Consider the following 26,999-nt stretch of genomic DNA (forward strand, 5'->3'; position numbering starts at 1 on the left):
ATACAGAGATGAGTAAGACAGGCATTCCACCTATAGAGGGAGAGGCAGGTAAGTATATTGCAGTGTGGCATTTCCTGGTGTTGGAAAATCTGTGAATGGGGCGGGAGCGGGGCGGGGCGGGGGGGGCGGTGTGCAGGGAGTGGAGTGGCCTGGAACTGTCCGTGACGGTGACAAAGGAGGTAACACAACCTGAGCAGACAAGATGGAATTAAAGGTCACCAAGTAGACAAGAAGGGGAGAGGAGCATCAGGTAGAGGGAACGCCAGCACATGCAGGAGCCCATGTGTGGGTCAGTAGTGTGAAGGATTCTTTATTTTTTAAAGATTTTATTTATTTATTTGACAGAAACAAAGCGAGAGAGGGAACACAAGCAGGGGGGAGTGGGAGAGGGAGAAGCAGGGTCCTGTAGAGCAGGGAGCCGGATGCAGGGCTTGATCCCAGGACCCTGGGATCACGACCTGAGCCGAAGGCAGACACCCAACGACTGAGCCACCCAGGCGCCCCTAGTGTGAAGGATTCTTACTCAAGTACCCCAGCATAGTAATACTCAGGTGGAAACGGATGGGAAGGTACAGAGAATATGTTTTCCTTTCAGAAACTGGTTTTCATTCTGTCATGCTTAACTGCACATACTTGTTTCTCTTTCGTCCAGGAAGTCCATGAAGACCCAGGGCAGGCCCCCCCGAACACCTCACACCCTGAAGGGCCAGTGGCTGCCACTTCGGCCCCCGAGCCAGCCCCAGCAGCCGGCAGCCAGGCGGAGAAAGCCATTCCCAGCAAGAGTCTGCTTGACTGGCTGAGGCAGCAGGCCGACTACTCCTTAGAGGTCCCCGGTTTTGGAGCAGTGAGTATTGTCGTGCTGGCTGACACTGCCATGTCCTTCCTGCTGACTTGCTGCTGTGTTTGCTAAGGAGCGTGCTCGGGGAGGCCAGGAAATCTGACAGAGATCTGCATCAACGGAGAACATCATTTTCAAGTTTGGGTTTTTGTCTTTTAGTTTAAATTGTGATGAAGTTTTCTAGTAACAGAAATCACAGCCCATGTCAGAATACGGTGCCAAGTTGTGTAAAATCTTATGAGGGCAGGACTTTCCTAAGCTCAGCCCCCCTTTTCCCCCCAGAATTACCACACAAGATCCTAAGTGCACAGAGAAATCTTTAGTTTGCATAAACACTGCCACTTCGGGCATGTGTTCCTGTGTATTCTTTCCAAGTTAATACATTACCGCTTTGTAGGGAAGGGTGTCTGTTCTTAGTTTGAGTTACACCTTTGCAACTCTTCCTTCAAGTCCTCTTACTGCCTTTGCCCGAGATCCTTCAGATTAGAAATCTGTAGAAGAGGGCTCCTTAGCACTGATGTCTCTTCTTGGTGTTTCTTTTCTCATGTGCTCACCTACCCCACCACCATCTTTGTCCTGGGTACATCTAACTAATAAGATGTGGAGGTAGAGAGCTCAGAAGAAGAGGAGGAGAACGCATTCACAGATGCATACCCTCCAAAGAGAGACAAAGCCTGCCAGATAGGTAGCAGCAGAGAGAGAATCTGGGGAATGAGGAGGAGGAGAAGGCCAGGGAGTAAGCAGTACACTGAGAGACCGCTGGGCCAGCTCCAGTCTGACCCAAGGGGCCCACACAACCTGTTCTCCAGCTTGCTGCAGGAACGTCATTGTTTAAAGAAAACCTAGGTCAGGGCCCAGTAGCACTGTCCTTTGTCAACCTACCCTGACGGGGTCCTGTACGGAGGGCCATTAATGAGAGAGGAGCAAAACTAGCTGAAAAGCACCACCCTCATCAGAAGAGTCTGTGACAGGATGTTTTGTAATGTTGGTTTCCATTTGCCTCCTAGAATTTTTCAGACAAACCAAAGCAGAGGAGGCCACGCTGTAAGGAACCTGGAAAATTAGACGTCAACTCCCTGAGTGGGGAAGAGAGGGTTCCCGCTGTCCCCAAGGAGCCAGGACTAAGGGTAAGGAAGAGGGACGTGTCCCAGTGAAGTCAAGCCTTGCAGACTCAGGGAAAGCTCCAGCTGGGAAGTGGGGAGCCAGGCTATGTCTTCTCAGAGGACGAGGCCAGCACGGGAAGTTGATAAGGAGCATTAACTGGTACTGGGGCCTCTTGAGCAGCAGTAGGACTTCCCGTAGTCATTTGTTTTCAACCTTTACCACCAAAACTTTTGGTTTAAATTTGTACTTAAACCATTTCCAAAACCTGATATCCGCCGCCCGCCCCCCATCCCATTACAGTGTAGAGAGTTCAGGGAAATATACCTGAACCCCTATCAGGAGTCTCTTTCTAGAGTTAACAAATGTCATTATTGGAAATTTCCATTTAAGACATTTCCTCCTAGTCCCATCCTCACTGGCAATGAAAAACAGCTGACTCCAAGCACCGCCCTTCTCCTCATATAGAATCCTGAGCCTGGAAGAGACTTCAAAGGACATCTGTGAAATAGTTGTAGTCCAACGCATCTGAGTTAATTATAGTTCACAGAGGAGGACGGATTTGGAATAGAAAAGTCATAACCTCTAGGGGGCAGTAATAACATTTCAACCTGAAAATGTGTCAGGCTTGGGCAAATTATACGTAAATGTGCTTTTAACCTCCTAAAAGTGCGTCCTCCCCAAACAGGGAGCCTCTGAAGAGCCTCATGGGCATCTCTCCTTCTCGGGTTGCCCCCCTAAATGCACAGGCTTTCCTGAATGCCTTCTCTTCGAGGCTCTGCCAGCTGCAGATTTCCTTGGGTGTGAATCCCCCTCTTAGTGGGACTGCCTGGATGTGATTTCTTTTTCAGCTCCAGAAGACCACCCACCCTAGTCATTTGCTCCTTTTGCAGAAGAAAATTGTTAATGTTTTCAAGGAGTCTGTGACTGATGTTGTCACCTAGTGGATTGTTCTAGCAGCTCTGCAGACAAAACTGCTCTCCCTCATCCCCATCCCCCACCACAGCCACTCCAGGAATGGGGCCGGGGCCCCGTCCCAAGGTTGGCTGCTTGTTAGAAAGCTCATCACACTGGAAAAGCTGCCCTTTTGCCCCTCTCTTGCTTTATTGTCAGAAAGTGTCTCTACCACCCCTTTTCCTAGACCCACTTATGCTGTGCACACTGATGCAGCTGTAGTCCTTAGCCCGACTGACTTTCTCCAGCCCTCAGGCCGCCTCCCCACCTTCTCCCCACGTTTCCGCACACGCTGTCACGTAAAAGTCATCCAGGAGAGACCCCGGTCCTTGCTTTGTTGTAGCCTCTGAGCTCTTGCTGTAGAGACATGTCAGAAAAACCACATGGTTTCCTCCTCCTTTCTACATGTCTAACAATTTCCCTCATGTTCTCTGGAAATTAATGTTCACTCTCCTACAGACGCTGATCCCTTGCCAGAAAACCCATTTCTAAGCTGTTCTCGCAAGCCAGCCTTTTACCAGAGATGCACTTTCCCTCCTTTGTTAAATAAACACAGTCCCTGCCTCGGAGGCCCTTGTCCTGCAGTAAGGCAAGACGAGGAAGCCCTTGTCCACCTGGTCCTCAGGGCTGCCCGGCCTCCCCAGTGGGGAAGAGCCAGCACGGCCCAGACCACAACACTGCTTGATTCCAGGAGGACCCGTCTCCCACAGCTCCTGCTGGGACAGGAGCCCTCTCGGGTATGCTGCGCTCATTCTCCCATGGAGACACCCCCCCACCCCCTCACCCCGCTTCTGGAAACAGATTCAGATCAAGAAACCTCTTCCTTCCCTCCTCCCCTTCGGCTGCGTGTGCTGTGGCTCAGCTGGGTGAGCTCCACGGGCTAGAGTGAGGCTGTGGGACTCAGCTTCCAGGACGGCCAGTACATAGTGGTCGCTCGTGAGATGTGTGTGGGCACGTGCACATGTGGATGGAAGTTACATTTGTTTCATAGATGTGTGTGTAGGTTTTGTTTGTTTCTTGTTGAGCCATTGGACAGTAACTTGCAGAGATGACCCGTCACCCCTAAATACTTCAGTGTGTGCCTCCTAAGAATATTTTCCTACATAACTATTACCACTATCACACATGGGAATATTAACAATATTTAATATTTAGTCCACATTCAGATTTCCCCAGTTGTCCCAAAAATGTCTTTTTTTTTTTTTTTAAGATTTTATTCATTTATTTGAGAGAGTGAGCGAGTGAGAGAGAGAGCTTGAGAAGAGGGGAGGAGCAGAGGGAGAAGCAGCTCCAAGCCTGACATGGGGCTCAATCCTGGGACTCCAGGATCATGACCCAAGCCAAAGGCAGATGCTCAATGGACTGAGCCACTCAGGCACCCCCCAAAAAATGTCTTTTAGAAAAGCTAGTTTTTGTTTTATTTTGTGTTTAGGAATTTTGACTTCATTACCACACACACCTCCTTCTTTCATTGTTAGGTCTCTCTTCACTCAGTGAATGTTTGTTGGCTAAATCTCCGAGCCTTCCTGGGCAGAGTAGGGAAGTTTTGGTCACCACCTTCTTCTCTGCCTCTACCCAGGAGTTAAGTTTGAGAGCTGGAATCCATAGGCTTTGGAATAAATGCTACCCTGTGTTGGTGAAGATGTCTTCTTGAGTTGGAATGCCCATGTAATCATCTGGAAAAGCAGATTTGCCTCCAGTGTTGCTTAACATCTGACTCTCCTTTTCCTTGCTCTCCTTGCCCTCTCCCCAGGCTTCCCCTGGAAGAGGAAGCAGGTTTGCTCTCAGGGTATAATTACCAGGAGGGAGAGCTGCCACATCCCAACTTGGCCGCTGTGTGTGGTCGCTGAGCTGCTGGGAGGGGCACCTGATGGGGTGGGCAGCAGCTGAGCGGCTAGAGGGACTCTTGCTCCCACAGGAAGTGGTAAGATCCGACTTCCTCTGCCAGCACCCCTCTTGGTGTTGCTGTAGATGAGGAGCTATTCTCTTTACCCCCGGGACCTTTCCGCCGCTGCTCTTCCAATCTGAATGCCTCCTTGGCAGGTTCCCGGTTCTGAGAGGGCTCAGCACTCTACATCAGAGGCTCACAATAAGGGCAGGAAAGGGATGCTTCTGGACATTCTGATACCTGAGGAGTATGTCGAAGATTCCTGCGGGATGCAGGCTGGTCTTGATGAGCAATCTAGCCCTAGATGCCCTGATGAACTCAAAGTATGTTAAAGAACATCTGATTTATAGCAAGATGTTTGAAAAGAAGATAGAGGCATTGTTCATCAAGCCCTGGGTTTGCTTCCCAACAGAAAGACTTCTAAACACACCCTCCCCACTGGAGAGTTATGAAGGAACTTTGTGGGTATAAAGGAAAAAGACACACCCCGGCACCTTTCCCTGGCTCTTGGCTGTGGGTGGGCTACAGGGAAGAGGTGTTGGAAAAGCCCAGTGGTCCTGTTGGGGCTCCCCTGGCTGGGGCCCTGGGCTGAGGTGGTGTGCATCAGAAGTTCTGCTTTTAATCTGGCCCCAGTCCATCAAGCTCTACTCTCTCTTCAGAAATAGGAACCAGGCAGGAAGTGCTCCCGAAGTGATCATCCCCAGAGCCAGAGTGAGCGGCTGCCCCGCGAAGAGCAGGCGCCATCCCATGTGGTGTGGTGTGACACAGGGTCTGCTCTTCCCTGCGCAGCTGTGCCCCGGGGCAGATCCCTCCTTCTCTCACTTTGTGAGAAAGAATGGGCACAAAACATGACAGAATCACATGTCCCGCCAGTCTGCTATTCTAAACCAAGGCTTTTTGAGAAGAGTTTTCTTAGTCGACCATCATAAAGCTTTTTGCCCATGATCTGGTTTTTCTTGAATATTCTTTAGAACATTGAAGGACAGATAGAGAGCTTCAAAAATGACATAATTCTTGGGGACTTGGGAACATTCAAATACTCGTTTTTCACGTGTCTACAAATCTTTAAATTCTTTATAAAATGGCTGTGATGGTTGTACTGACTCCATGGGGTTGGTGGGATCGCTAACTGAGATAATGCAGACGGAGCCCTTGGCATCTGCCTGACCCAGGGTAAAAGCACATTGAGTGGTGCTGTCGTTGCTGCCGCTGCTGTCCCTTTCCCCACCCCCCCTCTGTGATGGCCACCGGTCGCCAGTTTCCCATACTGCCCAGGCTGCCACGAGCGTGGGCCCCATGCTTCCCTTCCCAGCTGCCACCCCACGTGTGCTCACAGAGAGCCTGAACCCATGTTACCCACCAGCCCCATCCTACCACATCTGCCCTTTGAGCAGAGATGTGTTGGATTCTAGGGATTAGACTTCTTTAACAGGGAGAAGAGAGGCCGTGAGCTGAATGGAGATGCCAGAGCTCCTGGATTAAAGTCCAAAGTGGGAGTACTTAGGAAGGGTGTGAAGAGCCAACTCTTACCTGTTCTCAGGCTTGGCTGCCAGTCTCAGCCCTTAAGTCTTACCCGTGGACTCCCTGACTTCCTGTCTCCTTTAGCACTCCGGCCCTAATAAAAGTGTTTTTCTGGCCCTTCGGCAGTCTCTTGGTGTGACCTGCACCTGCCTTCTGGCTCCCAAGTATGCTCAGTTAAGGACTGCAGCTGGGTCCCTGCGTCTGAGCCTCCCAGTAAGCTGGTGGAGTCTCAGCTGTGTCTTGCCGCATCCCCTCTCCCTGCTCCAGACTTGCAGGGAGGGAAGGCGTTGATACGAACGGCGGAGAATCCTGAAAAGGCAGCAGACGCAGCTGTAGGGAAGCATGGGCTCCAGCGTCAGCAGCACCGGCAGCCTCACTGTTGGGCCCTCCCGGCTCCTGCTTCTGTGCAGGGGCCCGTCCCCGTTTCCACATTCCAGCCCCGACGGGGACGTGCATCCCCAGGGCAAACGCAGGGTTATGGATCCCCCCGTGGCCACTCTGAACATCTTGGGCGTCACCATTGCCGTGATCAAAGGGAAGGTGGTGGAATTAACACCAGCTTTGTAACAGGAACCGTGAGGAGGAAGAGAGAGGACTTCAAGGATCCACAGGGAAGGGCTTTTTCTTTATGGTCCTCTGTACAAAGAAGACCGAGAGTGCACAACAGCAGTGGTTAGGATAGTGCGCCTCGGACGCCGTGGACACACACCTCCTTGATGAGCCGAATGACAGCAGGGAGGAGTGGAGGGCCGCGGGAAGGAGAGGGGGTGGGGCTTTCGGGCACGGTCCCGAGAGAAGTCACGCTCTTTCTCTGGGGAAAGCATTTCTCTTGATAGACCATTCCCGCCATTTTGGAAGCAGATTCCGAGTTAGAGACATTGTGATCGCAGCGGTGGTTTCATTCTCTCCCCGCAAGCAGGCTCCCCAGCTCGTGCGGGTGCGTCCTCGTGGCCCCGCAGGGCTCCTGAGCCACAGGCACCAGGGAAGGAGCGAGGAGGCTGCAGCAAGCCCACTGCCAGGCTGGCGCACTCCCTCCACCCCGCGGCCTGCGGCTCCCTGATACTGGGGAAGCGGCAGGCTCCCCGACTCCAGCGAGCCGTCTACGGAGGCGGGGGTGCAGTGTGCGCATGCGCGGTGCCGGTGACCCGCGTGCCGGCCTGGCCGTGCGCCCCAGGTGCGGTCACAGTTCAGGCCGCGTGGCACTTAGCCCTGGAGGTCTTAGCCCTGTTGGGCCCTCCCACCTCCTGCTTCTGTGCAGGGGCCCGTCCGCGGGAAAGGGACAGGCAGGAAAACGGGCGCAACACAGCCCTCTAATGAGAGCAAAACTAGGTGGTCTCCCTTAAGGGAACCCAGCACGTCACTTACTGTGATGCATTTCCCCGGCACCGTTCAGGAGTGCCCTTGTGCCCTCGGCGCGCAGTAGGCCCTCTGTTCGGTGTCTGAGTGGTTGTCCTCCAGGAGCTTAGGACCCAGAGGGAGTGGGGTGCGCACAGTTACCAGCCTCCCTTCCACGAGCACTTCTTCCCGTGGACCGGGTAAGGTCTTACACACTTCGTTGTCGGTAACTGCCAGATAGGTGTCATGTCCTTTCCAACCAGAGCTCTGAGAGGCTAACTGATGGGGCCCAAGTCCCATAGCTAGTTATGGGGTCAGGACCAAGATTCAGGTCCCACTGCTGCAAAGCCCTGTCTCCCAGCTTCCGTTGAAAACCTTCCCGTGTCTTGAGGAAGATGAATGCTCGGTTTGGTCAAGGGTTCACAGCCACAAGTCTCAACTAAGACGTGGGTGTCCTTAGCGGGGTTCTAGCTCCCAGCGCTCTGACAAGTTTCTCCAGGACGGATGCCGCCTGCATGTGGTGGTTGGTGGCTCTCGGCCTCCGAGAGAGTGACTTCAGATGGTCAGGTGAGAGCTGGCAAGGCAGGTAGGCAGGGGGCCCCCACTCGGGACCTTCGTGTGGCCAGGACAGGATAGGCCAGTGCAGAAGCCTGGTCTTCCTCCCCAGCCCATCACCCGCCATCCAGTAACCTTCAGCCTCTTGTGTTTCTTTGTCCTTTTTCAGGGGTTTCTCCCAGAAAACAAGTTCAATCACACCCTGGCCGAGCCTGTTCTTCGAGATGCAGGCCCCCGCAGAAGGGGGCGGCGGCCTCGGAGCGAGCTCCTGAAGGCTCCTGCCCTCGCGGCGGACTCTCCCTCGGGGATGGGGCCACTGTTCATGAACGGACTGATCGCTGGGATGGACCTGGTAGGGCTCCAGAACATGAGAAACATGCCGGGCATCCCCCTCACGGGCCTGGTGGGGCTGCCGGCGGGCTTTGCTGCCGTGCCCGCAGGGGAGGAGTCCAGAAGCACCCTGAGCATGCTGCCCATGGTGCTGCCAGGAATGGCTGCAGTGCCCCAGATGTTTGGCCTCGGGGGCCTCCTCAACGCGCCCATGGCGACCGCCTGCACCTCCACCGCTCCAGCGCCTCTGTCAAGCACAACAAAAAGTGGTCCATCGGCGCCCGAAAAGACTGTAGAGGACAAGCCAAGTAGCCATGATGTAAAGTCGGACACGTTGGCTGAAGACAAGCCTGGTCCTGGTCCATTTTCTGATCAGTCCGAACCTGCAATAACCACCAGTAGTCCTGTGGCTTTTAACCCATTTCTCATCCCAGGAGTGTCTCCTGGACTCATTTACCCATCCATGTTTCTTTCCCCTGGCATGGGCATGGCTCTGCCCGCAGTGCAGCAGGCCAGACACTCGGAAGTGACAGGTCTGGAGAGCCAGAAGAGGAAGAAGAAGAAAACAAAAGGGGACAGCCTGAACCCCAACCCCGAGCCCGCTCCCGGGTCCGAAAAGGAGCCAGGCAGCGATCAGAACTGCCCCGAATCCAGGACCCCCGGGCCCCCAGATAGAGAACATGCGGCCCAGGCCAGGGAAGGGGGCCTCAAAGACTCTAACAGTGACACCAATTAGAACTTTTTCATTTAAGAAATGATTGTGACTTGTAAGTTTCTTATCCCATAAAGGTTTGTTACTTCCTCACTTCACCTTCATAAGAACCTGTGTTTCCATAAGTAATATTACCTACCTAATTTTCTGAGAACTGTGGTCACAGATGTTAATAGTCGCAGGGTCTTGCCACTTCGTTAGCTGAGTGTCGTCGACCCAGTGTAGGAGGCACCGAATGCTCATTCTGTTACCCAGTGGTTCATTCCAGCAGCCGTAGCTGATACAGCACTTGGTGACATGCCCCCCCCCCCCCACTTCTCCAAGTTTCCCCCTTATTTGAGGAGGGACAATGGCAAAAGAAAGCTGTCTAGGGATTTACCATCAAAGGGCCGAAGAACAGAGACCATGAGGAGCTCTTTTTTTCCATGAGCTGTGTTGAATGGGAAGCATGTAATGGGGAAACCAAAAAGCACAGAAAAAGGAAGTGCTGGTGCATATTTTTTAGTTCAAATATTTCCCTATTTTATCATGATGACTAAATGAGTAGTATAGACAGAAGTATATAACTAATGGTTGAAAATGCATATATATTCATTTCTTTATAAAACAAAACCTTACTGGTAGTAACAGGACATCCCCCTTCATGGTTTTTCAGACACGTGCAGCAAGAAGAAATACTAACTAGGCATTATTTTATACATGTGTGTGCTCTCTCCCCCAAGTTAAAGGATCACTCTCAGTATGAAAAAGCTTTACACACCCAGATTTCCTGCCGGCAGTGGGGGCGGGCGAGGGGCTCGCCCTCCGTGGGGCCGCACGCTGCTCATAAGCACACGGCTAGCATCTGCTCACCTCGTTCTCAAGAATCTCTCCGGCCGCTACCAGGGCCCTAACGGGTTTTTACCTTGTGCTTCCCTTCACCAAGAATAAGGCTCTTTCTGGAGCCTGGGAGAGTCTCATCACTCAACACTTTTACACCTTGCTAGTCCCTTCGTCAGAATTATTTGAGGTTGTCAGAACATGTGTGTGCCACCTTTTATAAAACGACTGTGAACGTTTGTTTCTCCTCTCCGTTTTTTTCTCTCTTCGGTTTCCATTTTGCAGTTGGACCCAGATTCCAAATCACGTTAGCCGAGACCGTTGCAGGTTAACATCGTTTTCCCTTCTTCCTCACTCGGAAAGCCCCTGCCTGAGGGGCCCTCATCCCTCTTTCTGTCCCTTCCCACTTGTGTTCCATCCCTCCTGAGGGTCTTATTCTTTATCGACAGTTCACGCTCTGAGACTTGAAATAAGCTCGTGGTTCAGGACTCTGGGGGCACAGGGCTGTGCAGGACCGTTGGAAATGTTGGAAGTGTTACTAGTACCAGTTTCACTTTGTGTTGTCACAATTTACTGTATTTTTTACTTTTTCTGTTACAGTTTTGCTAATTTATCAGAAGGTCCAAAAGTTTGACATAACTATTTCAGTTTGCATTATTTATTTATGATGCTTTTGTCATTGTCTTTTATACATTTGGGATTATAAATTATGTAAATGTTAAAATGAGCATCTCAAGGAAGTCTGTTAAATTGTGACCGGAAAAAAAAAAAAAATCAGTCCAGATGTATTTTCAAACAGTGGAGTCCTGGCGTTATGAATCAGAGATAAAAATCAGAAATTCTGTAACTGATCGTATAAGTATGAAGAAAGAATCCAGTGATTGAGCAAATCCTATTTAATGACATCTTTGTAGCATAGATGGTCTATAATGCTGACAACAGATTTCTTAGAAATGCTGCTCTCTATTTAACTAACATTTTGTTCAGTTTTGCCTCCAGTGGAAGCAGAAAGGGTTTTTTCAGCTGTTAAATCCTAAAAATCAATATAATTTATTTATGTAAAAAAAAAAATCACTCAATCGATATATTTTTGAACCTTTTAAGTACTAATTTTCTTTTTATCAAGTAGAAAAAAAATGTATTTGCCCTAAATCCTTAAAATACAAATGCTATAAAAATTCATGTATCTTGAAAGCCTTACTGCAAATGAGTATTATAGACATCCAGCAGAGTCTGGGTTTCCCTTTGTTGTCGTTGTTGTTGTTTTGTATGGAAAAGCTGCTTTCCCCAGGTTCCACTTAGAACCTCCAGTAGGTCACAGGGTTCAATATGGATTTGATTTAAAAACCCACCAGCATGCTAAATCCCTTGTTATATCTTACCGAACCTGTATGTTAACTCTCTGGGTGTTTAGGCTTATATTTGACTGCTATTGTGTCCCTGTTTGCAAAATGAAAATGACACTCTGTGGATTATTTGCTCTGTAAGGCATAAGTGCTTCTTATGATTATTTTGACGTTTCCAAGAGCAAAAGCCAAATTTAAACTCTCTTCAGCAAACTTGAGCCTTTTCATCTAAATTCCATGTCACTCACAGCCATAACTTTCCTTGGTCATTCTTCACCCCGTGTCTCACATAATAAATTGTCTGTGGTCTTGATCCTGGATTTAAAAAAAAAAAAACAATTTTAAAAGTCAAATTCAGTGGCACTTGGATGTCTCTTGCTGCCTGGGCCTTGTATGAACATATCCTATGCACACAGCAGTCCACGATCTTTCCGAGGTGCCCAGTTTGTCCTGGACACACTGTTGGGGGCTTGTTAAATATTCATTCATGGGGATGGATTGACCGGATCTCTTGACCTACCAGAACACCCGGTTAAGGCACATGCCACAGAAGGGAGCACAGCCAAGTACCTGCTTCCCAGACTTGGGGCCTGAACGCTCACAGCTGATGCCTCAACTGCGCCACTTTATTAAACCCTTTTCTAGAAGCCCCCCCCTCCTCAAATCACACCTGGGACTTCGCGGGGGTGGGGGGCCGGGTACCTCCGTGGGATCGGAACAGGCTCGAAAACAACAGGAATGCCTTGGTAACTGGAGTCCTTAAGGCTTGTTAAGGATTTGGTGGTCCTTAGCTTTGGGAAGCGTGACTTCTGGAGCCCCAGAAGGACTGTGAAGTTATCAGTGAGGCTGGCAGGAGACCCACCAGTTTCGCCCTTGTCGGGTCCCTAGATGGCGGCTGAATGGCGCGGAGGATCCCTGAGGCGTTGTTCGCTAAGACCTCAGAGTCCTCGGCTGCAGTGTTTCAAGTAAGGATGTACTACAGTCTTTCTAGACCTCAGTCCAGATGTGCGGAGCCCTCATTCCCGGCAGAGTAATAATTTATGCAGAATGAGCAGTAAAGAGGCTTGGTTTCACTCTTGACCCCGGAGCCTGCCCCAGTAGATTCTGCCTCTGCGAGGGCAGAGGAATGCAGTAGTTCAGTACGTCGGGCTGGTGCTGCGGTGTTTTGTGTGTATTTGCCGTAAGTGACCTCATTCGTCTTCAGAGCGTCGTGGTTGCTGAGTACAGGGACGCTGGCGTCCAGGCTGCCAAACGAAAGCCAACGGAAGGCTCCAAGGCTGTCTCGTCTATCACAGAGGACAGAGCTGGGGCTAGAGCCCTCGGTCCCACCGGCCTGAGGTTGAACAGGCCAGCCTTTGTGATGCCCGTCTGGGACCCCCTCAACCTCGGAGACCAGATGTGGCTGAGTGACACTCGGAAAAATGGGCACTGGGGAAAACGGAACAGGTTTGCCACACCCTCTGGAAAACTTTATGCTTGATTCATTTATAGCAAATTCCTTAAAATGGTTTCTTGCAAGAATTACTGTTCATCCGCCTGGTCTGGAAACCAGAGAAGGATCTCTTTCTTGGGTCAGAGTGGGGTTCACTGAGCCCAGTGACGAGCACCTTGGTTCCAGACCATGGCTGCTCAGAACTCGGGCTCATGCTGCTCCTAGTGCAGACTCGGCAGGGTCTGTGGGGTGAGCTGGGAAGTAAGGGAAAGGGGTGAACTAAGTACAGCCCCCGCGAGGAAGGTGTTCTGGGCGATCGGTTTGGACGTGACTGAAGCTGGGCCCTGTGGAGACTGTCCTGTTGTCAGTTCTGGCTCAGCCCTTGCCTGAGGACGAAGGGACCCCCAGAATGGAGAGAGGAGGCAAAGGGGAGAGAGATGTGGACGGGGACCACGTCCCTACCTTCTCCAAGCCTGTTTCCTCATCTGTAGAGCAGGAAGAAGTCTAACTCGCACCTAAAGGGTGGTTGATGGGGTTGATGACAATGACCAACATCCAGTGCTGAAAACTAGACTTGTACCTGAGTCGTGTGTCTTTGCTGATTTTGAGTAGCTGGTGAGGGGAGGAGCACCAGTCCCCTGGAAAAAGGGTAATCAAATCAAGGATGTAGTGGGGAAATCAAGGATAAGGAAGGTCTTGCTCCAAGCCCCCAGATCCTCCTGGATCTGTGGAGTCTCCTTGAGTATAGAGTTGCCAGATGGAGGGGGAAAAAAAAGACGCCCAGTTAATTTTAATTTCAGATACACTGATTTTCTTGGTATAAGTATATCCCATGCAGTATTTGGTATGTACTTACTAAAAACTTTTATCTGGAGTTTGAATTTAACCAGCCATCCTGTATTTTCTCCGATAACCTCCCTCAATGTAATAGTGCACATTTACTAGGCACTTCCTTGAGTTGGGGCTTATTCTAAGAGCTTTGTGGCCATATTCTCAACCCCTTCGATAATTCAAAAATCCCCAATTTACATATGAGAGCACTGAGGCCCAGAGAGGTGAAATATTCCAGTCACCCAGCCGGTACCTGGCAGAGCTGAGATTTGGGGACCCAGGAAGATTTCAGAGCCATTAGCTGAGCAGGGGATTGGGATCTAGTCTGAGGCTTGGAGCAAGCCACCCCTCTAAGGCAGCTTTGGGAAATAGGGTGAAAGGAATGATGAGCAGGGGAAGGGGCCGTTGTGGTGCCAGCCACGCTGAGCCAGTTACCCCGGGGGAAGGGGTCTCCTTCCCATCCGGCTGCGCTAGCCTAGGGGCGTTCTTGGAGTCTCATTCTTGGCTCCGACTCACCTGCCCAGGTGAGAGGGGCCACGTGAGAAGCAGCATCCAGTCTTAGAAAGAAGGGGCAGGGGGTGTGTCACTTTTCAGCTGGAAGGGCCAGAGGGTAGTCCGGGGCTGAGAGGAGGGGCAACTCGCCAATGACAGCAACCCATCTCTAAAGGCTGGGGCCGAATGTCCGCTGCAAGCTTTGCGTAAGCAGGACCAGAAATCCCAGCTGGGAGAGCTTTGATCCAGCTTGTTGGTGTGTAGTCTGCTCACCCCTCGCCTCGGGGTGTCCACGGATTGCCCACCACCACTGCCCTGGGTGCAGCAGGACCCGCCTGGGAAGGGGGAGGTGACACAGCGCCCTGCCCACCGGGCCCTGGCTGTGACCCTCCGCCCAGGGCAGCCTGCCTCCTGGCTGCCCAATCAGTTCTGCCCACTGTGCTTGGCCTTGACCTGCGGGAGCTCATCCCCACAGCGTGTCCTCCACATGAGGACAAGGCTCAGGCAGGCTGTCACCTGCCTTCAGCTGGAATTCAGAGGTGGGTCTGACGGCAGAAGCACAGGCCCGACGCTGGCCCAGCGTGGAGTCCACAGAGCACAGCCTTCGTCTGTTTCTGCGTAGCCCACGGGCCGAGAGTGGACTTGACGCTTTTCAACAATGGAGAAATCAAAAGATGAAGGCTATTTCATGACACGTGAAAATCATACCAAATTCCAATTTCAGAGCCGGGAGCACAGCCACACCCATTCCTTTCTGTCCCATCTGTGGCGGCTTGTTGAGAGTCGTCACAGAACCACCTGGCCTGCAAAGCCAAAGTGTGTACTGTCTGGCCCTGCACAGAAATCGTTGGCGGACCCGTGTCCTAGAGGGTCAGTTTTATTCGTAGATTCAGTGCAAAAACAGAGTCGTTCAGAATATTATATTTATTTGAACATGGTTTTGCATAAATATGACTCATACAGTAATTTGTAAGAGTGACATCTACTTTTTTTTTAAGATTTTTATTTATTTACTAGACGGAGAGAGACACAGCAAGAGAGGGAACACAAGCAGGGGGAGTGGGAGAGGGAGAAGCAGACTTCCCGCGGAGCAGGGAGCCCGATGTGGGACTCGATCCCAGGACCCTGGGATCATGACCTGAGCTGAAGGCAGACGCTTAATGACTGAGCCACCCAGGCATCCCAGTGACATCTACTTCTTTTTTTATTATTTATTTATGGATGTATGTATGTATTTATTTTTGTGACATCTGCTTTTAAGATAAAACAGACTTCAAAGTAGCACTGGACTGAGGGCATGCCTCCTGTGGGGCCGCCTCCCCCTCGAGAGCACCAGAGGACAGATTAGATGCTAGGCAGGTTTTAGAGAGAGGACCCAGAAAGGACGGGAGGGGCAGAGTCAGGAGGACACGGCCCGACTGAGACGCGTGACATGGGTCTAAGGACCACGAGGCAACACCGCCCGTGCCTTGGGAAGGGCCCGGGGACACAGGCCTCAGCCGGTGGCTGTGAGCCGTCTACCTGCAGAGTGGCCAGAGGGCAGGCCTCCCGGGTAGACAGGCCTGGGGAGGAGCCCACGTTGGTCACGTTGCCACCTGGAGCCAGGCAACAGGAAGGCCGGGCGTGGGAGCGCGGAGTGCAAGCGGCAGGGGCTGGGAGCCCCCTCCGCGGCTCCTCTGGCCCAGGCTGACTTGCAGCCACGTCTTGGAAGCAGAGGTGAGAGGAACACGGGAGTAAGAGCGCTGGGACCAAGTCTGTGCAGGGGCGAGTGAGTTTCCATCTCTCCCCCTCCCACACCTGTGACTAACAGGGCAGCAGACACACCTCGTCGGGCCCCAGCCCACGGCCAGCTCGACCTTCATTTGATCGACAGCTGATGGGTCCTGAACACTGCCCGGGGACCCCCAGCCTCTTCCGCCGTGCACCAAGTGAAGCGGGGCTTGGGGAGACAGATCAGACAACGTTCTGCGGTTGGGGACCTCAGAGTCTGGTTGGGAGGACAGCACTGACCCAAGGAACCACCACATCTGCTAGACATCGCAGTCTCCCGGCAGGCAGTGGGCTCACGCACAGGGAGCCAGAAGGAGCTGGGATGGGCCGGCTGTCGCTGTGTCCCAGCAGTCGTGGCTGGTGGCAGAGATGTGGGGGACAAGAGGGAGGAAGGGCCGACGTTTTCAGGAAAGGAAGGTGGGCAATCCGGCTAACTCCAGCCTAGTATGTTTGACATCAACCCGAGTGGGCACCATTGTAGAAGGGGTTTTTAAAGATGTGCCAGGGGTTCATCAAGAACAAGTCAGGCCACACTCCTCTCCATCCCCTTTAGGTGGTTTTCACAGTGATGGACAAAATGCAGAGCTGTGGGCCTGTTTGTCCCTGCCTGAACGGCCGTGCCCAAAGAGAACTGTGTCCATCTGAGGAGGCGTCCCTGGCTCGTGGGCCCATTTCTGAAAATATGGCAGTGTTTGTAGGCTCCCACACCTACCGGGCGAGGCAGATGACATACGTAAGGGACATGGGCCAGAATGCAGGCAATAGGAAGGGGTGGGGATTCTGGAAACTAGAAACCTCTAGTTGGGCAACAGCCCAACGATGTCATGCGGGAAGGTGGCTATGTGTTCCCCGATACCCTGACTGGTTTGTTTGTTTTTTTCAACAGAGGATGGGAATTCAGATATTTAAAAACCCCTGATTTTTAAATGTATGCAGTCATGGGGCGCCTGGGTGGCTCAGTCGTTAAGCGTCTGCCTTCGGCTCAGGTCATGATCCCGGGGTCCTGGGATCGAGCCCCGCATCGGGCTCCCTGCTCGGCGGGAAGCCTGCTTCTCCCTCTCCCACTCCCCCTGCTTGTGTTCCCTCTCTCGCTGTGTCTCTCTGTCAAATAAATAAATAAAATCTTTAAAAAAAAAAAAATAAATAAAATAAATGTATGCAGTCAGTTCGATTTTCAGAAAACAGAAGCCCCCAGGCAGACGAAGACCTGTGTGCAGGTTGGATCCAGTGCCCAGAGCACACGTTCGCTACGTGAGGACTTGCAGGCTCCTCACGGGCACCGGGGGGCTCCCCGTACGACCAGCGCTGACCTGCGGGACACAGATGGGGAGGCGTCTGAGGAGGTGACGTCCGGCCGGCACTCAGAGCAGGACGCCAGCGAAGGCTCTGGAGTCGAGGTCAGGGCAGTGCCCGCGGCCAGCGGCCCCCAGAGGGGAGAGCTCTCCACCCGGGGACGTCCCCACGGGGGAGACGCTGGGCACTTGCCAACAGCAGGTAGGAGGCCCGACTGAAGCAGCCTTGCAAAACCTCCTCAGGCTCATCATCAGGCCCCTTGACTCCATGGTCTTACTGGGTGTGTGTGCCTATTGCAGCCCCGCCCCCCTCAGGATGACGCTTGGGCCTCCCCCTTCTCTATCCCCAGTGCATTTGGGCTCACCAAGGGTCCTCAGGGACTTCCGAAGAGTGGGTGACAGCACCTAGGGCCACCCTGCGGGTGTGAGTAGAGGGAGGCAGGGGGTGAGGGTGGTCCGGGTTGAGTAGGGCAGGCGGTGACTCAGGACTGCTGAGGTGTTAAGCCTCTTTCCTGGCTCTGACCAGGAGGAGGCCAGACCAGGAAAACTCTAGACACCGCTCCCACCCAACCCCCCTCACCCCCATCCCCACTCCAGCTCTGATCCAGGCTTTTCCATTCACAGATCCCAAACTTTCCAGGCCAGCAAAGAGCCAGAGGGACTGCCAAGGCCCGGGTGAATGCCTTTGGGGAGGCACACGTGCAGCCCTATTGGGTGGATCACAGGGCCCTGAGGAAGGCCCCAACCCCAGCTCCTGGGGCCCCTGGGGCCCCCAGGTTGGAGGATCATCCTCCTCTGACTCAGTCCCTTGTCAAATGTCCCCATCAGGAAGCAGGATATATGTGTATAAGGAAGAGGGCCTCGACTCTGGAGTCCGAGTGTTGGTGTGCATCTGAGACAGGGACAGCCGGAGAGAGCGGTGGAGGACAGTGGCCTAGCAGCAGGTGGTCTTGCTGACTAAGCCCCTGCAGCCACTTCCTCCCCTCCCCCAGACAAGTGGGAGATAATTAGCATCCCATGGAGGAAGGGGACAGAGAGGGTACTCTCAGTGCACAACCCAGCACCCCAAAACAAGCCCAGGGCACAGGGGCCACGTTCTACTGCCTGGACCCCACTGACCCAGCCCCCTGCCCCCGCGTGGGACTGGAAAGACATTAAACATCCATCCGAAGTGGTACTTTCTCTGCAGTCAGCTGGGGATGCACAATGACCTTGTTGTTTTTAGTTTTCAGTTACCCCTGTCTCCTTGGTGCCACCACCCACCACCCCACCCCACCCCCGCGCTAAGCTGGCCTGTCTGTGCTCATTTCTCAGAGATGAGATGTGGCAACGGGCAACGACAATAAAGACTCTGCCTGGCTTCTGAGTTCCAAACGCAGTCCCTGGCCTGGACACATGACAGGTAAGAGCAAAGCTTCCCAGTACTGCCCCCGCCTCCCCCCATTCTAGAGGAAGATTCCTGAAAGCAAGAGGAGAGTGGGCGCTGGGACTGAGGGGCAGTGGGGACTGGACAAAGAACCAGCATCCTCAAGCATGTTCTGTCCGATTCCAGGACTCAGGAGCCTCCTGGAGCCGAATCCACGCCACTGACATCTGGGAGCGCTTCTGGGCCCCTCTTTGGGGTGGCGCCGGCCTGCCCTTCCCCTAGGCTGTAGTACCTCCTTCAGCGTGAGCTCATGTGTCCCCCATGGACAGCCATGGAGAGTGGCTGCCCTCAGTGCTCTGAACTTCACTCGGGATCAGATCTTACCCCATTGGACAACCCTCCTTCCAACGTCCTAGGGCCCCTGGGACCCCTGTGCCATTCGAGGGTGGTGCCCCCCATATCAGTGTGGGGAGAGTGGGGCAGAAGCTCCCATCCCTGCGCTTCGGTGGGGCTGGGAGAAACCAGCCCAAGCCAGATGGGTGCTGGGTAAAACCCACCCTAAGATATCAGCATGGTGCAGATGCTGACTTTCTGATTTGGGGTCTGGAAGCCCGGCAGGCCACGAGCTAGGGGCAGCCAGGCCTCGGAGCTTCCCTCTCAGGCTGTGAGAGACTGACGGCAGCACCCACCTCGCTGAAGGTGGACGAACCCAGGGTTACCCACAGAAGGCTTGCCACGGATCTGGCAACAGGATGCCTGGAAGGGGCTCCGCTCCCTGAACAGTCTGGGGCACGTCTCTGGGCCTTACCTTCCCTGTGCTCAGCCCCCTCTGCCAGCCTGGGCATGAGACCCTGAGTTGCTATGTCCCTTCCTTGAGAGTGGGGTGTCCTCAGACCAAGCTCAACGTCAGGACCTAGGGCCCCCTCTCTAGCTGAAGCTCAGCAGACTGATGCTCCCATTTCATCGTGGGGTAGGAGCGGGGGTCCTGAGCCCCCTCGTGAGGTCCCCACCTACCTGTTGGGCTGTTCCCCACAATCCTTTTTATAAAGAGTCGGCTGGGAGCCAGGGAACTTTGGGAAAGTGCATGGGCCAACCCAAGCTGTACAAACCTGTCTTCCTCCCAGAGTTGAAAGGGGCCAGGTTGTTCCCAGACAAATGCAGAGGCGGGGGTGGAGGGGAGGGGAGAAGGAAGGGGGCTACTTTAGGAGGCCTTGCGCACTGCAGATCCACAGCCAGAGGCAGCAGGGGTGGGGGGTCCGGGACCAGGTGTCTCCTGGAGACTCACACACGAGACCTACACACCCCCCAAAGCACTTGGGTACGGACTCGGTTACACAGACACGTAGGCCTGCTGGTGTATACAGGGATCCACGCAGGTCCGTATCCCAGACAGGCCCACGCAGAGCTGCGGAGACACGCTCACACGCACAGCCCCCCCGGCACGTCTGCACGGGGAACGCACAGCTGAAGATGCACACAAAGGCCCCGGGGAGACAAAACCAAGCCAGAGCCGGGAGGCCGAGAGGGGCTTGACCACCCTCACAGCCCAGCTCCCTCGGACCCACACACCCGTCCACCCGGGCGCATGGACGCGCGCACACACACACACACGCACACATACACACACACACACCCTGGGAGGGAACCACTTACTTCATAGGAACTTCTGGATCCCGGGCAGCGCACAATCCAGAACTCGTGCTGGGAAAGAAAGCGCCTTTACCTGCTGGGCCCGGGGCTGCAGCCCCCTCCAGGACGGGGGCCGGGCCGGTTCCTGGCTTCTGGGTAGGAAGGTCAGGCGGGGCCGGGGCTGGGGGCTGAGGGTGCCGGGGGCTCTGGCAGGCCCTGCCGTGACCCCCCGGACACTGTCTTCTGCGGACTACACAGTTGTGCCCGGCCCTGTGGCCTGGCCCTGTCCCCAGGGTGACCCGGGGCTCCACGCATGCCTTGGGCCAGCAGCCTCGCTTTTTTTAGCGAGTGAAAAAAGGTCAGGCTCTGGAATTAGAAAGATGTGACACTGAATCCTGGCTCTGTCGCTAGCTGGGTGACTTTGAGAACACACCTGGCCTTTCTGAGCCCTGTGTTCATTCGAGCCCCCGTGACAGCGCTCAAAGCCTGGATGGAGGCACGCTCTACTGAGCCCACAGTGGCCTCCTCTCTGAGCCGGGCTGTCCCCAGGCCTGGTCGCGCTGGTCGCGCGCCCCACTATCTCCTGCTGGGCCACAGGGAGGAGGGGGGAGCCGAGACCCCATCCATCTGCCACCTCTGCAACTCCCCTCCTCCCTTTGGTCCCTTTCCTCCCTCGAGGTCCTTGCCCTGGTGCCTGGTGCCAGGGCCCCCCCCCCCCAGCCCCTCCCCTGCACCAGGCCCGGCCCACCCTTGGCTCCTTCAGAGCCCCGACTTCTGCTGGCTAAACCGCCGAGAACAGTTCCGTTTTCTAGCTCAAGAGGGTTCAGTCCAGGGAGACCCTCCCGAGGTGACTTCTGCACCATCCCCAGACAGCTCCAGGACCGTTTCCAGTCATTCAGTCAACACATTTACCGAAGGCCTGCTGTGCATTAGACACGATTCCAGATGCTGGACATTCAGCAGGGAACCAGTAGACCAGAACCTCTGCCCGTGTGAGCTCCAGTCCGCGTTGCCACACCACACGCTGTTGGGGGGTCTCACACATCCTTAGACGTGGTTCTCGGCATCAGCATCCTGCAAGCACGGGCATCATTTCCCTTATGGGGTCACCACAAAGCAGCTCTTGTTGCTCTTTCTCCCCTCCCCCTTGGGTATCTCTCAAGGGCAGGGCATGCCTGGTACAGCTCCTGGTATGAGGCCATGACTGCCAGACCCAGCAGTTGCTCTCAGAAGTTCAAGTGCATTCAGCCATTGCTGCCCCTCGGTGGGTTTCTTTCTTTTGCTCTTCCTGCAATTTGGCGCTTCTCTTTTCATGTATTTCTCATGATTGCAAAACAGTCCAATAATTCGTATCCTTACTGTTAATAAAACTGTAATATTTTAGGAAATACTTTGACCCTGAGGCTCCACCAAGCAAGGGTGGGGGGTGTCAGTTCAAGTGCTCGGCTCTGTCATTCACCGTAGGGTTCATTTGTGCCTGTCATATTGCTTGCACGCCTTGTCCCTGCCAGACCTGGAGCGGTGGGGGGTGGGGGGCGATCCCACGGAGAGCCCTGTCTGGAGAGATCCAGAAGAAGAGTCCAGCAGGGGACCACAACAGGTAAGCAGAAAAGTGTGGTTTGGTGGCTAGAAGACTGGGCAGGCACCGCGGGAGCCTGAGAGGAGTTCCTTGGGGCAGAGGCGGCTCAAAGATGGTTTTGCGCAACAAGGGACATTTGAGCTGAGCTTTCAAAGAGCAACTGATTTTTTTTTTTTTTTTCTGGTGGAGATGAGAGAGGGTGAGCCAGGCAGAGGGACCGGCATTTAGAAAAGTCATGGGAATGGGAAGTGTCTGATGTGTGTGAAGGAATGGGAAATGTTAGATGTGTCGGGGCGGGGTGTGTGTCAGGCTGGGCTGGAGAAACTGGCACCGGATGGGACTGTGGGTGCCAGGGAGACTAGGGAACCCCTGCCACATGGAGGGCACCCAGCCCTGGGGCTGCCCCACTGGGCTGTCCGCTCCCGTTCTGAACCCTCTGGCTCAGCCCCGCCCGCCCCACCTGCAGCCTGCCCTACGAAACTCGGCTTTCATTGTGCTCACATTCCCCTCTATTCTTGGCTTCGAAAAACAAAATTGTGGGCAGTAATTTTTGTAAGAGCTCTTTATATATAGAAATTCTTGTCTTTGTTACAAAGCTATCTTGTCTTTCTCCTCTCTCTCTCTGTCTCTCTGCAGTTTGACCTTAGTTTTATTTTGTTTTGATGGAAAGGAGCCTTATACATTTTTGTTGTCCGATTCTATCCATCTGTTCATTTGATGTTTCCTTAGAAAATTGTTGCTCATCGTAAAATTGTACAGGCATTAGGATTCTTTATGGTTTAACTTCTAACATGTAAATCTTTAAGCCATCTTAGGTTTATTTTGGTGTGAGGCAGGAATCTAACTTTATTTTTTCCAAATTGTTAGCCAGCTGTCCAGTCCCCATTCAGTGAGTAATCCATCATCTCCGCACTGGTTTGTTTATTTTGTTCAAAACTCATTCCTCATCTTTTTGATTTTTAAAGTCATACCTGCAACCTAAACAAAAGAGAGAGAGAGAAGGAGAGGAAGAAGAAGAAAGAGAAGCAGAAGCAGGATCAGGACAAGGAGGAAGAGAGGTGGTAATCCAATTGTCCCAGGCCCACTTCCCTGAGATAACAGCCACCAGCAGCTTGTTCTATAACCTTGTATTGTTAGTGTTATGACATTTATTAGGTTTCTCTTAAATACAGAGATGTGTACAAAGGGGAAAAACCTAAAAGGAATCAAGATCTCTATAGAACACATCATTGACATAAAAATATGTTGACAATGAAAAAAAAAAAAAAGTAATACATATCCAGTGTCGGAAAAGTGAACAGTCCTGAAAGAGAAAACGTGAAAACCAAGCCCTCCTCCCTCACTGGCAAGTCCTTGTCCCCAAAGGGAACTGATTGTCACTTCCCACTGACTTCTATCTGAAATGCATTTCTTTACCACATTCCATATCCAGGGCTGTAGATGGGCCGGTTTCTGGATTTCCAGTTTGCTGTGCCCTTTCTCTGTCTGCTGTGCTGGGGCTGGTCCCGTCAGTACGGCGGTCGGTCCTGCGGGAAGTGTTAGAGTTTGACCCTGTGTCGTAGCCGCTTGCTGGGGGCAGTCCTACCTTACTGTGCTTCATTTGCTGAGAGGCCATGATGGTCTGTCTCTGTTCAGGCCCCTGGGACAAAGTACCGCAGACGGGGTGGTGCAAAAACACGAGAAGTGTGTTTCTCACGGTTCTGGAGGCTGGAAGTCTGAGATCAGGGTGCCAGCACGGTTGGGCTCTGGACAGGCTCCTCCTCCAGGTGGCGGACTGCGGGCTGCCCGCTGTGTCCTCACGGGACAGAAGAGGGGCCAGAGTGCTCTGGGTCCCTTCCACGAGGGCTCGAGTCCCGTGCCTGCAGGCTCTGCCCTCTGACCTCATCACCTCCCAAAGCGCTCACCTCCTAATAACCATCCCTTTGGGTGTTAGGATTGCAGCATATGAATTTGGGGGGACACATTCAGTCCATAGCAATTATTAACTGTACTTATTTTCCATCTCAATTTTTCATTTTCAATAATTTGCAATTTCAATAATTCAATTTTTCATTTCATTTTCAATAATTTCCACTTATATTGTATCCCCCCCCCCCCCAGTTTGATTGGAATTTTGTTGGACTCACATTATTTTTATGGGTTAACTTGGGGATGATTATCTTCTACACGGTAGTGAGTTTTTCTCTTGTGGATAAAGACGTGTGTGAGTGTGTGCGTGTGGGTCTTGTGACTGCCTCCAGATTGTGTGAGGTTTCTTGTCCGGGATCTTGGCCACCCCTCCTCAGGACACCTAAACCGGAGTCCGTCTCTTGTTATAGCTGCAGCCACCCGAGAGGAGAAGGGTTGGGGTCTGAGGCCCCGTCTTCCGGCACCCAAGGGCCATCAGGTACACGAGGGAGTGAGATGCTCAGCAAGGCTCCAGAGAGCCGAACTCCCACCTCGGGAAGAATAGCTGCAGGCCACGAACCAAGCCTCCAGCGGAGGTGGTGAGAGCCCTACCAGTGGCACTTTTCCAGTGTTCCCGGGGGAACGTGTCGCTGGTGCTGGCCAGGGGTTCCCTGGCTTAGTGGGAAAGTGGGGGAGTGCTGGGTTACAAGGGCCTGGTCCTTGCCCTGTGACCAAGGGAAAAGGCCCAAGTCTTCCCGGTATCTCCTCTGTGCCCTTTCCCCTCCCCTCGCCCTCCCCCGTGACCCTGAGGGTGGAATGGTGTTGACCCGCTTTACCTCGGAGGACGGCGAAGCTCAGCAAAGCCAAGGGACCTAACCAGGGTCACACAGAAGCTCCAGTGCACCTCAGATTCCAAGGCACCACACCCCTCAGGCTGCGTTTCTGTGATTGTCCCCTGGGAGCCCCTGTTCAGGGACGGGGCTGGCCAACTGGCAGCTGGATGGGCCACCCTCTCCACTTCTTGGTGAAGGCGCAGCCGCCAGGCAGGTGAAGGGCCCAGTAGGTGGCGGGAAGGCACGGCCAGCTCCTCATCCATGCCTGGTTCTGCACGTACGTCTGCCTCTCCCCCCCGGGCAGCTCTCGGCTTGGCTCATGGTGTCCTCAGGGGGCCAATGGGCTTCTTGATTCCAGGCTGCACATCTGGAAGTTGACGCTATTAAAACAAACCCCATTATATAACAAATGGACATCTGGAACCCGTTAGCACTGAGTTTTTAGAAAAAGAAATTGTTTTGGATGTGCTCTCTCCTAAGAATGTGGCAAAGCGCCCTCACTCTGGCTGTCCAGGAACCCAGAGACCAGGCCAGCTCTCCTGGGCCCATTTGTCGAGGTGACTCGGGCCAGGGCGAGGTGGGCCAGGGCAGAGGCAGGGACAGACTCCCTAACCGGACTGGAGACTTCACTGTCTCCTGTGGGTCACGTGCTTAGAAGGCCCCTTTCCAATGTCATTCAAATATTTATTTAGTACTTGTGCACCTACTGTGTGCTGCCAACTCCTTACCATTCGTATGCCCACCCCCAACCCATCATGGCTTAATTACTCCATCATAGCTTGAGAAAACAGAGCTCGGTCTGTCCTGGATTCTAAACAACAAAGCTTGAACAACTCTGCACCTCAGTTTCCTCTGACACCTTAGCCAGTTTCTGGAACTCCCTAGGATCCTCAGACCTCTCTCTGAATTGTCTCCCTACCCTTCCTCCCAGACACAGGCATATGGGGGCTAAAAACACCGGAGGTCACTGAGCTACCAATGACTTTGGCATGAGGTCGTGGTGCTTCTATGGACCTTGATCTAGCACCGAAGAGGCTTTATGAGAAATATCTGGCTAACATTTTGAAATGGAAATTTAAAAAAAAAAAAATATATATATATATATATATTTCCCCCCAACATTTTATGATGAAAAATTTCAAGCATACGGAAAAGTTGAAAGAACTGTACAGTGAATACCCATATAAACCCACCACCTAGATTCTGCAGTTGTCAACATTCTGTTGTATCTATCCATCTATTCACCCATCAATCAGTTCAAAAGCAATTTGCAGACATCACTATATTTCGCCCCTAAACACTGTGCATGCAAATCATTAACTAGAGTTCAATATTTGTTTCTGATTTTCTTTCAGGTGAAATTGACATACAGTGAAACTTATAAATTTTGAGTGTATTATTCCAGGAAGTCTGATACCTCCGTGACCCCTACCCCCATCACCGGGTACAATTTACTATCAACCCCAGAAAGTTCACCACGCTCCTTCCTAGTCAGCCCCCCCAACCCCCCAACTCCTCCCAGAGCCAACCACCATTCTGGCTATTTTCACCATACACTAGGTGGTATGGGATGAATAGTGTTCTCCCAAAATTCATACATTCCCAGGGCCACAGAATGTGACTGTATTTGAAGACAGTTTTCCTTAAAGAGGTAAGTAAGTTAAAATGAGGTCATATGGGTGGGCCCTAATCCAGTATGACTGGTGTCCTCATAAGAAGAGATTGGGACACAGATATGCACACACATGGGAGGAAAGACCATGTGAAAACACAGGGAGAAGACAGCCTTCTACAAGCCTGCTGACCCCTCAAGCCCAGACTTCTGGCCTCCAGAGCTGTGAGAAAGTAAGTTTCTGCTGTTCAAGCCGCTTCGTGTCTGTGGTCGCTGTAGCAAACTAATAGGCCAGGTTTACCTTTTCCAGAATGTCATATAAATAAAATCGTACACTAGGTATTCTTTTGTGTCTGGCTGAATTTGTCCAGCATGAAGCCTTTGGGATTCATCTGTGTTGCTATGTGCATCAGTACTGTGCTCCTTTTTCATAGCCGAATACTATTCCGTGATATAAATATCCCACAGTTTAGCAAACGCAATTTATTTATTTATTTTTTTAAAGATTTTATTTATTTGACAGAGAGAGACACAGCCAGAGAGGGAACACAAGCAGGGGGAGTGGGAGAGGGAGAAGCAGGCTTCCCGCGGAGCAGGGAGCCCGATGCGGGGCTCGATCCCAGGACCCTGGGATCATGACCTGAACCAAAGGCAGACGCTTAACGACTGAGCCACCCAGGCGCCCCCGCAATTTATTTTTTAACGGGAGAATTGTTTCAGCACATTTCCCTCTAATGTATGTCTTTTGTGTCACCCCAGCGACAGAGCAGACAGCCAGCCCTACTCAGCAGGCAGCTTCAGAACTATACTCGAACGTCTAATCATCCTAAAATGTATATAAGATACATTATACTTCCTGAAATGAGTTCTTAAACAT

At 52.6% G+C, this 26,999-nt stretch overlaps 1 protein-coding gene across 2 annotated transcripts in view; it reads left to right on the forward strand.

Moving 5' to 3' along the window:
• The window catches only part of CHD6 (chromodomain helicase DNA binding protein 6), a 191,225-nt gene extending 181,638 nt beyond the window's left edge, over positions 1 to 9,587 (forward strand). For both annotated transcript variants that reach the window (XM_032419783.1, XM_032419784.1), the window contains 3 exons: positions 653 to 844; positions 1,846 to 1,965; positions 8,362 to 9,587. In XM_032419783.1, coding sequence (XP_032275674.1) covers positions 653 to 844; positions 1,846 to 1,965; positions 8,362 to 9,258 — 1,209 coding nt within the window. In that variant the 3' untranslated portion in view covers positions 9,259 to 9,587. The remainder of the gene's footprint in view (positions 1 to 652; positions 845 to 1,845; positions 1,966 to 8,361) is intronic.
• Positions 9,588 to 26,999: the final 17,412 nt, after the last annotated feature.

This window comes from Phoca vitulina, unplaced genomic scaffold, assembly GCF_004348235.1.
Source record: "Phoca vitulina isolate PV1807 unplaced genomic scaffold, GSC_HSeal_1.0 scaffold22, whole genome shotgun sequence".
In the NCBI taxonomy this organism is placed as follows: Eukaryota; Metazoa; Chordata; class Mammalia; order Carnivora; family Phocidae; genus Phoca; species Phoca vitulina.